The following is a 15,655-nucleotide window of genomic DNA, read 5'->3' as shown; positions in this document are numbered from 1 at the left end:
ATGTATATATATATATATATATATATATATATATATATATATATATATATATATATATATATATAATTTATATAAAATCCCTATAAATAATACATAATTATTTGTATTTGTTCTCCACTGGTGTTGAAGAATTAGAGCTTTGACCTGTTGCCACTGGTCCAGACAATCTCGGGAATTTTAAAGTGAGTTCCAGACAGGTTGTATTTATGATGACAACATGAGAAGATATGAACAGTTACATCCATCAATAGAATGGTTTATATGTCCAACACTTTAGTCCATAAAAAAATGGGGTATACAGCGGATTAACCCCAACATGTCGGCAACTCCCATCTTTAGGTTGTTTTTTAATTAGATTAATAGATTAGATTATTAATTTTTCAAAAGGATGTGAGGGACCGTAAATCATAACATGTGGACATCCATCCTCCATAAAATGTTTGTTCTTCTTGTGATGTTTAACAACTCTGCTTTCAGTGTCAGATTTAAAATACTGAGTCGTTATCTTTACTTTAGGCAGCAAAACAAAAAGGTACAAGTTAATCCAGGTTTATTACACCTGATATAATATGAGGGCCACTAATAGGGTTTTGGTCCAGTCTGTTTCCAAATCTTTCATTGTTACACAATTTAAGGCATTTGGCACATGGTCATTTTACAAATGTCCATCCCTTTCTAAACTAAAGATTCTCTTTCGTGACATCAGCAAGATGCACCCTTTACATCATAAAAACTTTAATACACACTGTTTATTTACTGCAGCCAGTTCATTATTACTATAGTCAGTAATTATCTCCTAGCTGTTTCCTGGTTAGTGCTGCATGTCTTTAAAATGTAGACTGGACCCTAACCCATCGCCTCTCATGGCTTTGTGGTGCAGAAGAATGCCAACAAGGCTGTGCAAAGGAATTTCCTCAAGGGCTCACAGACACACGGTGAGAGACAGGAAGGAGGGTGTAATGCAAACCTTTCTTTACATTTGACCCATATTAGAGCAGGAGAAGCTAAACTGAACTGTCCCCCATCTCTTTAGTGTGATAGACCCTCTGTGGAACTGTATTTAAAAGCCGGGTGACCCCCTGCTTTGTGCTTGGGCTTCTCCAAAAAGAAACTGTCAAGACACACAATTAACTATTTGGTTTCTCTATGGCTTTAAAGAAATGGGAACTTTCTAAATCCACTGCACACCAAAGAGATATACACCAAAGTGTTTCCTATAAGCAGAAATGTAAGTATGCACTCACTCACAGTTCACCACAAAGTTCCCCTCAGACCATTTGCCATCAGTTCCCTGGAGTGGATAGGACAAGCCTATAATCAATTAGCTGTTGTCTCTTCATGTCGCTGTCAGTTAGCTTAGTTAGTGATCAGGCATAGGAGTAGTTTATTAGCTTAGCCAGCTGCCCTCCTCTTCTGCTCAATACATTATTTGCAACTAGAAACCTAATAACACCACTTTTACATGACATTTATTGGACAGATGCCTCGTGCTCCAACTCTAGCTTCTCTCCGTTAGCTTCCCATAAAATCTAGAATAGAATTTAAAAACCTGTTTCTTGCATATGAAGCTCTACACGGTCAAGCTCCATCATATATAAAAGACCTCATATCATCCCAAAAGACCACTTTGATCTCAGAATGCAGGTCGTGGTTCCCAGAATTTCCAAAGATCATATGAGCGACAAACCTTTTAGCCATCAAGCTCCTCTCCTGTGGAACCAGCTCCAATTTCTGACACCCTCTCTACTTTTAAGGCTTAAAACCTTCCTCTTTGATAAAGTATATAGTTAGTTATAGTCATGCTGCTATAGTCTTAGACTGCTGGACACCTCTCTGATGCACTGAGCTCGTTTCCTCCTCTTGTCCCTCTCTCCTCTCCTCTCACCCCACATTTATTTTTCATCACTGTACATTAATTTTATTTTTTTTTTTTTTCCAGTAGTTGTCTTTCTCCCTCTCTCTGTCCCTCTCTGCAGGTGTCCCCTGGCTTTGGAGCTGTGTGTCTTCCAGCGTGCAGCTACTGGTCCTACCAACCTGCCCGATGTTTTGTTGTTGCTTTTTGTTGCTCTTTTCATTTCTCTCTCCACTTTCCACTCACCCCAACTGGTCAAGGCAGATGGCCGCCCACCCTGAGCCTGGTTATGCAGGAGGTTTCTTCCATTATTATTTATTGCATTTTTTCTACATATCTGTATAGTCTTGACTTCATTCTGTAAAGTGCCTTGAGGTGACTTTATTGTGAATTGGCGCTGCATAAATAAAGTTGAATTGAATTTAACCTCTTTAAACAGTCAACCTTATCTTCATCACATTTTCTTTTATGTTCTTGATGGTGCAGCAAAGGAAAAATTATGCTGTGTGTAGAAATGTGTAAATTTGAATATTGCCATTAAACATGTTTGGGGTGTGGATAAGAGCCTATCGAAAAAAACTATTCATGATGATTTGGTGCTGGATAGAAAAAGGGACTCAGTATAAATGTGAGTTTAAACATCTAAACTGTGAAAATACAAATCCTGTGTCCAACAATGTTTGGACACAGTAATAATAATAGTATTTTTTTTAAAATGCAGTCTTTTGAAAATTACTTGCATCTTCTTTTTTATTGTAAATAGTATAAAAACACATCAGATGTTGAAACTAAGAAATTAAATTTTTTTTAGTTGTTTTCTCAGTTTGAGTTTGAGGCCAGCAACACATCAAAAAAAAGTAAGACAGGGAGACACTTTATGCTGCATTATCTCTTTTTCTGAGAGTTTGGAAACTGAGGAGACAAATTTTTTCAATTTTGTATTTTCTTGCTCATTTATGCTGGATATCGAATTTAAGCTGCTCAACAGTTTGTCCCCTTTTTTCATATTATGTAGTTCATAATGTGTGTGATGGCAACAGCCTTGGCCACATCATTAATTTGTTTGGTAATGCATTTATTCACTTACTAAAGTTCACCAAGTTTACACTGTTTCTCACAATCAGGTTTCTAAGGTATTATAGTCACATGCAGCTTTCCTACAATTAAAAAGCCACTTATTTATGTCTTAATGTATTTCTTGACATTGGCAATAAGGCAAAGAAGCACATACTGTGTGTATACTGACAGTGTCATCTGAGGGCCTGAAGGTCACGACCATTCAATATTGGTTTTTGACTTTGTCCCTTGTGTACAGAGATTTGTTCATATTCTCTGAATGTTTAATTATATTATAAATGAAAGATGATAAAATGTTGAAAATGTTGTATTTGTTCTCCACTGGTGTTGAAGAATTAGAGCTTTGACCTGTTGCCATATATTCAAAATATTGTTGAAATATTTGCCCATGTAGTCTTTCACAGAGTAGGAAACTTTGCCAAATACTTACTTCCTAAAGACCTTCTTTAGATCCTTAAAACCTGTTGCTGGCCTTAAATTCAAAATGAGCGAACATTTAAATTTAAAAAAATTTGATCAGATGTTGTCTTTGTACTATTTACCAGCAAAAATAAGTTTCAATGATTATTAAATCGCTGCATTTTCATTTTGATTGCATATTCCACAGCATCCAACTTTTACATGCGGTGTGGACAAATTCAAACAAGAAGCTTCAATAACAAACTTGGGTTGTTTTCATTTTTCCCAGCCAGGGAGGGAAGTCAGCATGCCACAGCTTCGACATCTTCACTCTTTTTTAAACTGTGTGCCCTAATGAAATTGTAAAATATCTCAGTAAAACGCTGCAACAGTGCTACACTAACAACATTCATGCAGGATTTACATGGAAGTCGCTTGAAATGACAAAATAAATGAATCAAATGCAATCTAGGGAATAAATGTTCTACATGACTGTTTCTGACAGCAGCATGTTTGCTTCAACCCATTTCCTACAATTTGCAAAAAGGGTTCAAAGATGAATTAACAGTGATAAAATGCTTTAACTACCCACTTTTTATTACAGGTTGAGCTCCTTTTACTGCTCGGCAGTTTCAGAACAGTGAGCACAATGTCAACAAACACAAGCTGTTTCTTTATGGGTATATCTTCAGGGGTAGGAGATACATTTCGAAATGGTATTAATAATAGTAAGATTTAGTTTCATGAAAAGCTTTGTGAGTCATTTGGGCTGCTCCCACACACCACAGAGTCTCCATGGATACTGACTTTAGGTATATTTTACAGCCTGTTGAAGCGGCTCAGGAGGGTTTCCCACTTTGCGTCTGCCTCTCTTTTCACAGCCTTACTCTATTGGTGTGCTAGAACAACACATACAGTGTCAGCGCCGAGCCTCGCTGTAAAAGTAATTGGTTTCATTGGAAAGTGGATAAATAGCAGTGGCTGGTTGTGGAGGGCTTCCTGCCGAGTTTGACCACTCCTGGGTTAATCACCGTCCCTCTAAGGCTGGAAGATTTCCCAGTCAGTACTGGCCACCAGCCACTGGAAGCTCCAACTTTCAGCACAGCAGGCTGGGATTCAGCTCTGGCAGAGGAACAGAACAGATCTGTTAGATGCCTATTTTCTTATCCAAGTGATGATGACACCTCTTATATGCAGATGTAGGCAGAATTTATGCACATGCCTGTGTCTTAATATATGTTTTTAACTTACACCAGTATTTCCTTCCCACTTTCTAAACAAAGAATTGTCTAGAAACGTGGTTCATTCTGTATTCATTTTAAAATAATATTAATATTCTTGAAGTGTTATTACTTAATAAACTTAGTTAATATTGGGAGAGATAATCAGTGTAAACGCCTTAAAGTACACAGAGTGCTGTGCCTCAGGTGAGGGATGGGGGAGGGGGGGATTCTCCTATCCTAGGGTTTAAGCCCCGTTCTCCAAGTAATTTTGCCTGAGACAATGAACCTGAGAAACCCTGCAACAGAATGCAACACAACACAACTCCGTTTGTCTGTTTTCACTGAATCAATGAACCAATCACTTCGAGCTGCGTCATGGTTATATTTTGCAATCATCTCGTTACTGCCACGTCACTAATTAGTCTGCTGACAAATGACAAAATCAGAAACAATCCTGATGATGTATTAGCACACTAAACTATTTCCAACCTTAATTTCACCCGTTATTTCCAACGTATCAAGCAAATAAGTCTGTATTGGTCTTTCCAGTCGGAAGAAGAAAAAAAAGCTGCTATTTCAACACTATAAACTCTGTATTTTCTGCATGCGGGCTTTTGTTTTTGATTGATTTGACGTCCGCATAATGCTGACTTTCTCCATCCCATCGGCTGACTGAAACGGCCTTTTTGTGCCACTTGACTCTGTCTCACACACACAGCTGCATTTGTCTTGCAAATCCATCCCCGCTGCGCCGCGCTCAGACGAGGAAAAGAGAGCAGTCGGACATCAGTGAAGTTCAAGCCAGCGAACAAGCGGAGAGGCTGTTCATAGCAGCCGCTTTTGTCGATATCAAAACGTAGAGCTGGTGAAAAATGATGCATGCTTTTACACCTCTGAATCCTGGCAACTGACAAGCAAGGGATGGGGTGAGGGGTACACACTAAAAAATACGGTCCCTTCCCTGGAGGCTGAAGTCAGTGTTGGAGGCAAACAATAGGGCCCGGGTCTAAACGGGTTGAGTGTCCTCTAGCGCACGACGGGGATCAGCAGCCCAGAATGTAGGAGATGGATGGACACGCACACGTACAAATGGCCGTGACTTAAATTAGCATATTAGTAATTTATCACTTTTTTGTTGAGTTACTTAGGGATTTTTAAATAGTTAAAAAAGAAAGAAAGAAAATCGATGGTTTTTCACTGCTTCACTCAGGTTGCTCGCTGAAGTCGAGCTTCTCTGCACAATATTGAGCAGAGCATGAATCATCGCTGGAAAGGTGCATTTATTCATTTGTGCTCGCTTCAACGTGCACTAAGTAGTTGCCTAGTTTTTTAGTATGTATTTGTGACTTTTTGTCTTCTGCCTGGAAATCAACCTTGAAATCAGCTGACTGCTTAATTTCCATATCTTTTCAAAAGGGCTTCCTCGTGAATAGACTGTAATATTTCATGATGGGGCACGCAAAAGCTGTGCACAATGCCTCTCATATCCACATTGCTTTCAGCCGCAACAATGATCATAGCAAGACGTCTTTATGGCTAATTCAGTCAAAGGCCGTGGTGCATCTCCCGTCCTCCAGCGGGCGAGGTCAACCCGCCGTGTTCTGTCCACCAGGGGGGTTTTCAGAGTGCAGAGGCAACCAGCTGGCTCCATAGCACACAAACACAACCTTTCATTTTAACGAAATGAACATTCGATTATTTCAATAAGGCCACAATGCTCTCGGTATAGATTTGTGGTCTGAGTTTGGAGACAACAGAGGTGTAGTCCAAAGTGAAATTCAAAAATGTCTCTGAGCTGCATAATTTAAACATTTAAAGTAATGTGGCCCTTCAGGTGCTATAAAAAGATGCCTGTTTAAGTTAAAAGACGTACCAGACACGCGTAAACATTCCAGTAAAACTATTAAATATATTTTTTTTAAAGTATTTTTGATTTCAATTAATTTGACAATTGTGTCACAATAAACACACGAACCTGTTGCGATTGATACAGTGACATAACTCATGTTAGGAATTGTGAAAACAATCCTCAAAAATTTTCTTTGAGTTAAATGACTCGTTAAATCTCTGTTTCATTGCTGCTTGTTCTCTGAGGCCTTTTGACCAATACTGACTTTATGCGTTTACCATTTATTGTAGCTGGTCTTCGTGCATCAGTGTAATCATCTGCACGTGTGTTACGTCTGTAAACGTCTAGTGTGATCTCCCACTGTTTTAATGGTATCTGCCTGCCTTAATTCATGCATATTTACTGCTGATATGATTTGAAAAGTAGAAAGTATATTTCCCTGAATTGTACAACGGTGTGTGTCCCCCCCACCTTCCCCTTTAATGTGCACCGTCCTAATTCAATAATCGAGAAACATGTTCCATGTGGTTTCTGGTCACACCCACATGCTGTATCATTTGATAAACGATTGTTAGAATGTTGGATTTCAATTTTAAATCTGTCAGAACAGCTAACGGTAGGATAGCACCCCCCCTCCCACCCGCGCGCGCACCACCACCACCACTCACCCACCGCCACCCCTTAAAAGAACGAAGAAACGTGTCCTTTATGTTGACACGGCACTTCACATGTCCGTGTTGCACGTATGGAGGAGTGAGAGCAGCCAAGAGCAAATGCTTAATTACATCGCGCGGCAGATGCACAAGAATAAGGTGAAATAGCAAAGACGCGAGCTTTTACGCATGAATGTTCCGCACCCCAAATCAGATGTACTATAGAGATTGTCCCTTGTATTAGAAGGTCCTTATCGTAGGTATGTTAAACAGTAATTTGACATATTTTCAGGACATGTCCTCTCGCTGAAAGTAAAATTTCACTTGTACAGAGTCAATGACAAACTTTTTTTTTTTTTTACAACGCGATTTATAAGAAGGAAACTGCAAAAGTCAAATGGTTGAGGAAATCAGCATGCTTTATTTTAGCAGTCTACAGGAGTTAAATTCACTCCTTGTTCACTATTTTCATACCCAGTCTATCCGTGCGTCGCCGTGGACATTTATGTGCCAAATCCACAGTGTTTCTGCACAAATGGATGGTAACGCATCGCTCCTCGTGTAGCTTCCTGAATCGTACAACGGTGTGTGCCACAAAGAAACAAAACCCTCCTTTAATTATTAACCCACTAATTCTTCTCTTAGCCACCCTGATTATTTCAATGGGGAAAGCTGTTCGTGCGCCCCTGAACCACTTGTTGAAGGCGCATAAAGTTGGAGCTTTTGAGAAGTTAAATATCCCGGAAAGAACACAAGTTAGTATCTCAAGGGCTTCCCAGGGACAAAGGAACAGCGCCTTAGCACCATATGCTTGATGGCTACAGCCGTCCAGCCTTTATTAAAGGAAAAAGTGGTCCTTTAAAAGTTGGAAAGGCCCCTTTATTTGAGTTAGATGGAGCACTTGCGCACAAAACCAGAAGCGCGCATTGCCATTGACTCGCCCCCTTTCTTTTTCTTTCAGGAGTCTGAGGCGGCACCGTCATCGCCCGTTTCACTCCAACATAAGCTTTTCATCACCCGGCTTTGTTCTCGGTGAAAGTAATGCTGTGAATCAAAGAGATGACAATATTTTCCATCAGCTTGAAGACCCTGAACAAGAGCCCTCGAGCTTTGGCAAAAATCAGGGCCGGTTATTCATCCTGTCACTCCGCACCTGTGGTCCCGCATTCAAAGTATACAAACCTGTCCCTATTAACATTAATTATTCACAAACAACACAAAGGCTGAAATAGAGCAGGTTGAAGTCTGTTTATGGCTACTAAACGTTTAATTCCTCTGAAGATGTGCCCAAAGCTTTTTTTCTCTCCCTCGTTCGCAACCGAGAGCCAGTCTCTCTTTCAGCCTTGAGTAGCCCTACAGTTTGGACTGTACAATCGCAGCATCTGCTTAATCTTGCGGATGAAAATATGACACAAAACATAGCTAACAGGGGACTTGTTAAATCCCAGTGATGAGTGATCAACACGAGAAACAATGGTGCAGGATGGTGAGCGCCGTATGTTTCCAGGGGCACACTGGACAGTTTACTCTGTTTAGGAGAAAACGCCAGGTGATGGCAAGAAAATCGTCATTCCGAGAACACACCAAGTCCACCCCCCTTCTCTCCTTGAAAAAAAAAAATAGAACCCATAAATTTAATTGGCTTATCAAGGGGTGGCGAAAAGACCTCGCTGTTAATTGGATGGGGGCGCACAAAACAAACTCAGAGACACGTTCAGCCTGGCTGGCCCGCGCCACGATTTCAGCCTGTTGTCAAATCATTGAAAGTGTGTTGCATTATTGCAAAACGCCGTGCTTTATAGTTGCTATATTGTGTCCTTGACAAAGGCTGATGCAACATTAAAGACGTGGAAAACGGTGCCAACCAGTTTCGAAGACACTGCAAAGGCTCTCTCTTTGCTTGCTTTTAGGCAGCTGCTGTCCAGGGACGCAGGCGCAAGTAAATGAAAGGAGACAAAGTTTGAGCTACCAGGTGCATCCCGGAGAACACGGCGGAGACCGATCTGTTTCGGCAAGAAAAGGCAGCGCTCATAAAGATGTCATTTAGATGAGAAGGTCAAGTCTAAAAAAAGAGCACACGGGGGGGGGGGGAGAAAGAACCATCCCAGAGTCCACATATCTCTCCCAGCTCTCTCTTCTGTCAAACACCTGTTGCTACCAGCGGCCCAGACAACCTGCGGAGCACCGCTCGGTCTGGCCAGGTCAGCCTCCGAGAGAACACACTGATGCCATGGTGGGCACAAAAAGACGGGAGTAAAAGGAATTAATGATGATTTAAGATAATCTTTAAATCAAGCCGATTTGGAGCGCCAAGCGTCGCTTCCAGTTTGCCAACATACGGCGCAAAGCGGATTTGACAGCATTAGTTGCATAATACTTTCTTTTCACCAATGTGTCAGTCAGAGCGGTGCACAACTAAAAGCTTCACACATGCAGTCGGATGTTTTACAATGCGATTATTACTTCTTCAGTCCGTTTTACTGCCATGGACGCAGACCACTGTTGTATTCCCTGCCACTGATGCGTAAAAGTGCCAATCGTTGCAGTCTATTAAGATGTCAGATTACTCCCAGTAGTCGTCTCTACCAAATCGCCACGAAAAGCCTTTACAGCACAAAGCACTTATCGGATACTGTGCACACATTACTGTCCTCATTATGTACGATATAAATTACATGTAACACCAGGGAACGTATGCAGTGGAAAATACTACAGTCAGTCTTAAATGTACTCGTTCTGGAGGTGTCCTTAAAAAAACTCATTTAATAACACATTCATTCAAGAATAAATTTATTATTTTTAAATATATTTAAAAATTGAACAGACCATAAAAAACCTGCTTTAAAGTACCATCATTTCTCAATACAAGTATTTGACAGGGTGAACAAGCGCCAAGCTCAGTATTATTCGCATCTTTTATAATATTATTCAATTCAATTCCAATTTTTTTATCGCTCCAACTCACAACAAAGTCATCTCAAGGCACTTTACATGACAAGGTCCAGACTATAGAGATATTGTTATTGGGGTTTTAATATTATAATAAACAAAGAGTAAACAGTATTCTCAGTGTATCAACATCTTCACAGTTGGGGAACTTTTTGTTAAATTCATGTCGTCAGCAATATTAACATTTTATGATCCACAGTAAAGATGAACTCTGAGACATTACTTCATGAGGTGACTTTGACTCTGCCAGTTTCATGCATTGCATGTTTGTGTGTGTGTGTGTGTGTGTGTGTGTGTGTGTGTGTTTTAAACACCAGTGTGTTTAGATTTTCAGAGAGGTTTCTCACAACTGTCACGTCTTTGCAGAATATTCTCAGGACAACATGCTCCGTCCTCTGGCACAGGAGCAGCCCTGTACACCATACTGTATGTGTGTGAATGCGCGCCGACGCTCTGTGGTAAATCGGGGGCCTTTCAGCTCAGCGCCGAGCCTTTCTCAACCAAATTACCGCTCGGCGTGGCCTATAGTGTCCAGGCCTGCAGAGGACGAAAAGGAAATAAAACCTGTCAGACAGTAAATGCGTGTGTCTTTTTAAGCTCTGCCAAGCCCGGAGCCGGAGTGACAAGATAGCTTGGAGCAGTTCAGCCTGTCCCTTCCGCTTGGTTGCGACTGCACCAAAGATGACGAGAGGCGCTCTGCGCTCCGCTAACACATCAACGGCACAAAGACGTTAAGGTGCGAGAAACTACAATGCTACCACTGTTTTAACCCCCGGCTCCGCTGCCCCACCGTGGAACAAGCCCTCCTGCCATAGTGACGAAGTTGCCCAGCATTGACTCCCTAACATTTGACTTTCTAATGGCTGTAATAGGATTACATGCTCCTGTCGCGCTGGTAATGGAAAGCGGACGGACTCACTGAGGACCCGGAGAGTTTGCTGAAGACAGAGAGAGGAAGAAAATGAAAGGGAAAGTGTTTTTTTGTTTTTGTTTGTTTGTTCGTTTGTTTGTTTGTTTTTTAACCATCGAAGAAGTTAAAAAGCTTGATAATGTGCCATCCTAAGAAAATGAAATACCTGGACGTTACATATGACTACAACAAGTTAAATCTTAGGTGACTTAACCTACATAGTTATGATAAGAGAGAAAAAGGCCAACTCACCTGTGTTGCGTGAGGTCTTTTTAAATCCTGACTCTGAGAATCCTAAGAGCAGCAGTGCTTTGTTGCTCCTCGCAGTCTTGTGTTTGCATCTTTTGGACCCACATGGTTCATATATGCGGCTGTGAGTTGGTGTTGTGGGGGCGGCCCAGAGGAGGCCATGGGGACACATGTTGGATAGATGCCGCTACCACGGGAAAATCTGTCCTGGCAGCACCTGGCAGCACAGAGCAGCATTCAACAGCCTCCCAGCACAGGGCTGCGCGCTCCCCTGCGCCCTGTCCACCGTTAGCTGTGCTGACTTTACATTAGCATGTCATTTTCATATATGCGTTACAATATCGGGCGAACTGTCAGACCCCTGGTATTTATCACTCTAGGGGGTTGCACCTCACGCACACAAGAGTGACTGAGTTAGCATGAAGCTGATGGAGATGTTTGAGTTATTAGTCAAAGGTGGGAATATTTTTGTTTTGGAAAAGTCAGTGTTTGATGTGATCACGTTAACCTATCAGAAGGATCCGAAGGAAGCTGGGTGTTAGCTAAAATGATCCCCGGGTTCAGAATGGAGAGCTCTACCCTCAAATGTCAAAGTTTTAATTTATGCGTCCCCAGCAGGAAGTTCTCTCTGTCTGTCAAGCTGCTTTTTCAAAGCTAAATAAGCTTATAAGCTAATATATGTTGCTAGAATAATGTAAGAACAAGAAAAATAAATACAAAGTTCTTATAGTATTTTATATTTCACAACATAACAATAATACCTGTCTGTCTGTCTGTCTATTTATCTATCTATCTATCTATCTATCTATCTATCTATCTATCTATCTATCTATCTATCTATCTATCTAACTATATATCTGTAAGAAAGAAATTGCTTTTAGTGTGTTGTTTTTATTTGCTTTTATTTGCAGATTCAATATAAATATAAATCATTGTACAACAATATAAAAATATTTTTGCTCTAATTCGTTAAATTAAAACATATATTATCACTTGTAAAAAAAATAAATACATGATTGCCAGTTGCCTGAATTACAAAAATAAAATTATCAACGTGATAAAACATAGAAAAGAAAGGAGGAACTGGACAGTAAAGCTCACATGGTGTTCACATTTTACAATGCGCATTCAATTGCACATTTACAGACATTACATTAGTCCACTTCAAATTTGGACTTTGGGTTTGACAGGAAACGTCCGGAGGACCCGTGAGTTTTTGTTCAGGCCACAAGGCCGAAAGGCGGCTCGTTTTCAATGTCAGCGTGGCCCGGTTTGTTGTGCAGTTTGCGGGGATCTTCCGGTGTCCAGACCTTGGCTGTGCGAATAATGTTCTGCTCTCGAAGTTGCTTTTCATCCGACCATGACAGAGAGTGACCGGCCAGTGGAGGCAGGCCATAGTCTGGATCGCTGGGTGATGGAGACCCTGGGAAGACAAAAGGATACGGCATTAAAAAGATGAATCATTGAATTTATATGAAAATTATATTTTATTAATGTGACTGTTCTTCTGTTCCTAACACTAAATTCTTACAAATACAATGCAAAAACATGATTAAATAGAAAGATGGGGTGCTTTCATATCCTGTACATTTAAGTCGCCACCCATGTCGCACTTTAAAATAATAATCAAATTATTTTAATGAACCTACTTGTTCCTCTGTGACAGATTATGACTTTCTTGGGCTGTGCGTGCGTATCGCTGCAGGAGTTTCTAATAGGCAGATCAGACTGTACAAGCTCGGCGAGGAAGTTTATGTAGCCGATGGCCAGTCTCAGGGTGTCCACCTTGGACAGTCGTTTTTCGTAGGGTAGTGTCGGGATGTGGGAACGAAGCCCTTCGAACGCGTCATTGATGGACTGCATCCTGCGTCGTTCCCGAACGTTGGCCGCTTGTCTCAGCTGCTGCATCTCCATCTCAGACCTCATCCGTCTCCTCCGCTTCACAAAGGGCCCGCTGTGATGGCTCATGTGAGGGGACAGGCCGGTGCTGTCAGCGCAGCCGTAGGAGAAGGTGGAGGATGAGGAGGAGAAGGACAAATTGCCGATGTCGATGTCGCCATCGCGAGGCGCTGCTCTGCCGCCGACGTCCTTGCTGTAGTAGTCTTGGAAATGACTAGCGAGGAAGTCAACGTCGTCATCCAAAAAGTCATCAGTGTCCAAGTGTCCTCCGTCTCTTGAGGACTGGTCAGTGAAGAACTCGTCATCGTCAAAATACGGGGGGGAGGAAAAAGATTCGAGTCCGGAGAAAGGATCCAGCACACTGTCCATCTCTGTTTGCTGCTTCGGGCTCCTGTTGTTAGGGGAACAATCGCACCTTGTTTGTTCTTTTAGCAACTCACTGCTCTGTGCTCGCTGCTCACCGCCAACACTTAACTTTTAAAGAATCGGCACGCGAGGGACCTTTATAGCGACATCCATAGTCGCGTGCCGTTTGCCAGGACGGCCAGCCAATCACAGCTCGATCCGCGAGGCGCACCTCTCGATAATCCCCCCAGAATCCACACCCCCTGCCCTCTACTGTTCTGGACGTGACATCTTAACTGGGTCCTGACACCAAACCAGTTTAAAACCAGTCCAGCTGAAGTGTTTCCTTTCTGAGCAGGGAGGATTATAGTCCATCATAGTCCACTCTGGCACAATAAGCATCTCCACAGATCTGTCAAACCCTAATGTGATCTAACGTTGCCACCTGAAAGTCTCGCTGTGTACAGTTAAATGCCAACAGGATAAATAAATAAATGCATTTTTTTAGGTTTTAAAATATTGTACGTCGAGGAATTGAGAAGAACTTTGTCACGTAGGTCTGTTTGCGGACACAAACCTTTTTTTTTATTGCGAATGAGCCATTTTTTAATCAAAAGTACTTCTCTGAGCAGGCGCTTGGTTCTAGTTTAAAACTAACTTGTAACCTAGTTTAAAACACACACAAACACACACACACACACACACACACAAACACACACACACACATATATATATATATATATATAGAGCTATATCTATCTATCTATATATGGTATTACTAAGATATATTGCATGGTTTGTGTAGAGGCAGGTTTAATCGTCTCTGGGGCTCCAACGATTATTCACAAGTAGTTGTATGATAAAACATTGAACATTTCTTGAATTGTACGTTCCACAATTGAGCTGATGACAAAATACCACCGCGGCTACACACATTTTTCAACTACTACCTTTTTGCCCACTACCGTCCGTTCGCTGAAAAAGCTTAGACGCAAAGTCACCTCCTTATATACCGGTTTGGCAAACTTTAAAGACATCACATTGAAGATTCCATCCACACACTTGTACACACACGTATTAATTTACCTAACTTTTCAATAACCAGTGTGACTATAAGAGAAAGTAGAATAAATGCAGAGAAAACTTTTGTTGGCTCATACAATTTGTAATAGTGAGGTTGTGTTATAAGAAACGATAAAAATAAACAATTTGGATCAAGAAACTAATGTACAAAATCACCGATTTAAAAAAAATAAGTAAATAAATAAAAAAAAAAATATATATATATATATATATAATATATGTATCATATATATGTACACAGTAGATGCAGTGATCGCAGCGGATCACACGTGAACCTGCGCAGAATGTGGAGCTTGTCAGTCTGTGTCTGTTTCTTTATGAAGTCTGATCCGTGTGAAGAGCCCTGAGCTCGGTCATTTATTTAGCAGTAAGTGGGCAGCGCTGCCGCCATAAATACATGCACCAGTAGTGCCAGTCAGTACGGTTTTGACTGGGAGAACTGGTTGACAAATAAAGGCCCAGTGGTAGGCCCCGGGGGCGCGCGCCTCTCTGACATCTCACGCGACAAATTAACACTCCCCTGTATATCGAAAGCAGACTGCCCACCGGTCTGAAGTCTGTAAGTGCGCATCTATTCAGTCTATTCAGTAAAGGGCCCACTTTGTTCTAGACTAAATGGAGCGTTTGCGGGAGCAGGCTGCGTGCGCGCGATAGAAAGATGCAACAGGGGCCGTGGCCGTGGGAAGAAGGACACTTGCGTCCCTATCGCCCGGCAGCGCAACATGTCGTGTTATAAATGACGCTTGTATTGCTGTGCACATAATGAAGCTGTAGCATGCCTCAAGACACACACACAATACACTCACACACACACCCCGGCACCAACCAGGTGCTGAACACACCACCAAACGCAGACAGGAGCCTGCTGCAGGACTTCACCTTACACCGCGTCCATCTTCTTCAGCCTGCACCAACTGCACCAGCCTGGGCCTCTGGACTTTCCTTAGGTAGATTTAATTCCCAAGAGCAAAAATCTATACTTGTAGTTCGCTACATTTCTAATCGAAGATGAGGTACATATTACAATCTCATTACTTAGAACATTTCATAATAATAATGTTCTTGAGAACAAACAAATACTGAACCCTTCAGGCAGGCAGGTTAGGTTCCGCCATTCACGACCTGATTTCAAAGACTTATTTGACATAATTGCAGTGCTCAAAGTGG

At 41.5% G+C, this 15,655-nt stretch overlaps 1 protein-coding gene and 1 long non-coding RNA gene across 2 annotated transcripts; both read right to left on the bottom strand.

The window, feature by feature from the left end:
* Nucleotides 1-3,901: 3,901 nt before the first annotated feature.
* LOC137098874 (uncharacterized) lies at nucleotides 3,902-11,934 on the bottom strand. The gene is made up of 2 exons (XR_010910662.1): nucleotides 11,165-11,934; nucleotides 3,902-4,450 (listed from the first exon to the last, which is right to left on the bottom strand). It is a non-coding gene; the product is annotated as an uncharacterized lncRNA (long non-coding RNA).
* A 168-nt stretch (nucleotides 11,935-12,102) lies between these two features.
* On the bottom strand, nucleotides 12,103-13,738 carry ptf1a (pancreas associated transcription factor 1a). The gene is made up of 2 exons (XM_067474637.1): nucleotides 12,811-13,738; nucleotides 12,103-12,584 (listed from the first exon to the last, which is right to left on the bottom strand). The coding sequence occupies exons 1-2, from the start codon at nucleotides 13,427-13,429 to the stop codon at nucleotides 12,382-12,384; spliced, it is 822 nt and encodes a 273-aa protein (XP_067330738.1). The 5' UTR covers nucleotides 13,430-13,738; the 3' UTR covers nucleotides 12,103-12,381.
* Between the last annotated feature and the right edge of the window lie 1,917 nt (nucleotides 13,739-15,655).

The sequence above is a fragment of the Channa argus genome, chromosome 14, assembly GCF_033026475.1.
Source record: "Channa argus isolate prfri chromosome 14, Channa argus male v1.0, whole genome shotgun sequence".
NCBI classification, from domain to species: Eukaryota; Metazoa; Chordata; class Actinopteri; order Anabantiformes; family Channidae; genus Channa; species Channa argus.
This window is presented reverse-complemented; position numbering and strand designations above follow the sequence as displayed.

Coding starts and splice junctions, on each gene's coding strand:
- ptf1a (XM_067474637.1), bottom strand. CDS start 13,429: ATGGACAGTGTGCTGGATCCTTTCTCCGGACTCGAATCTTTTTCCTCC. Junction 12,585..12,810: donor AATCTGTCACAGAGGAACAA/GTAGGTTCATTA, acceptor TTGTCTTCCCAG/GGTCTCCATCACCCAGCGAT.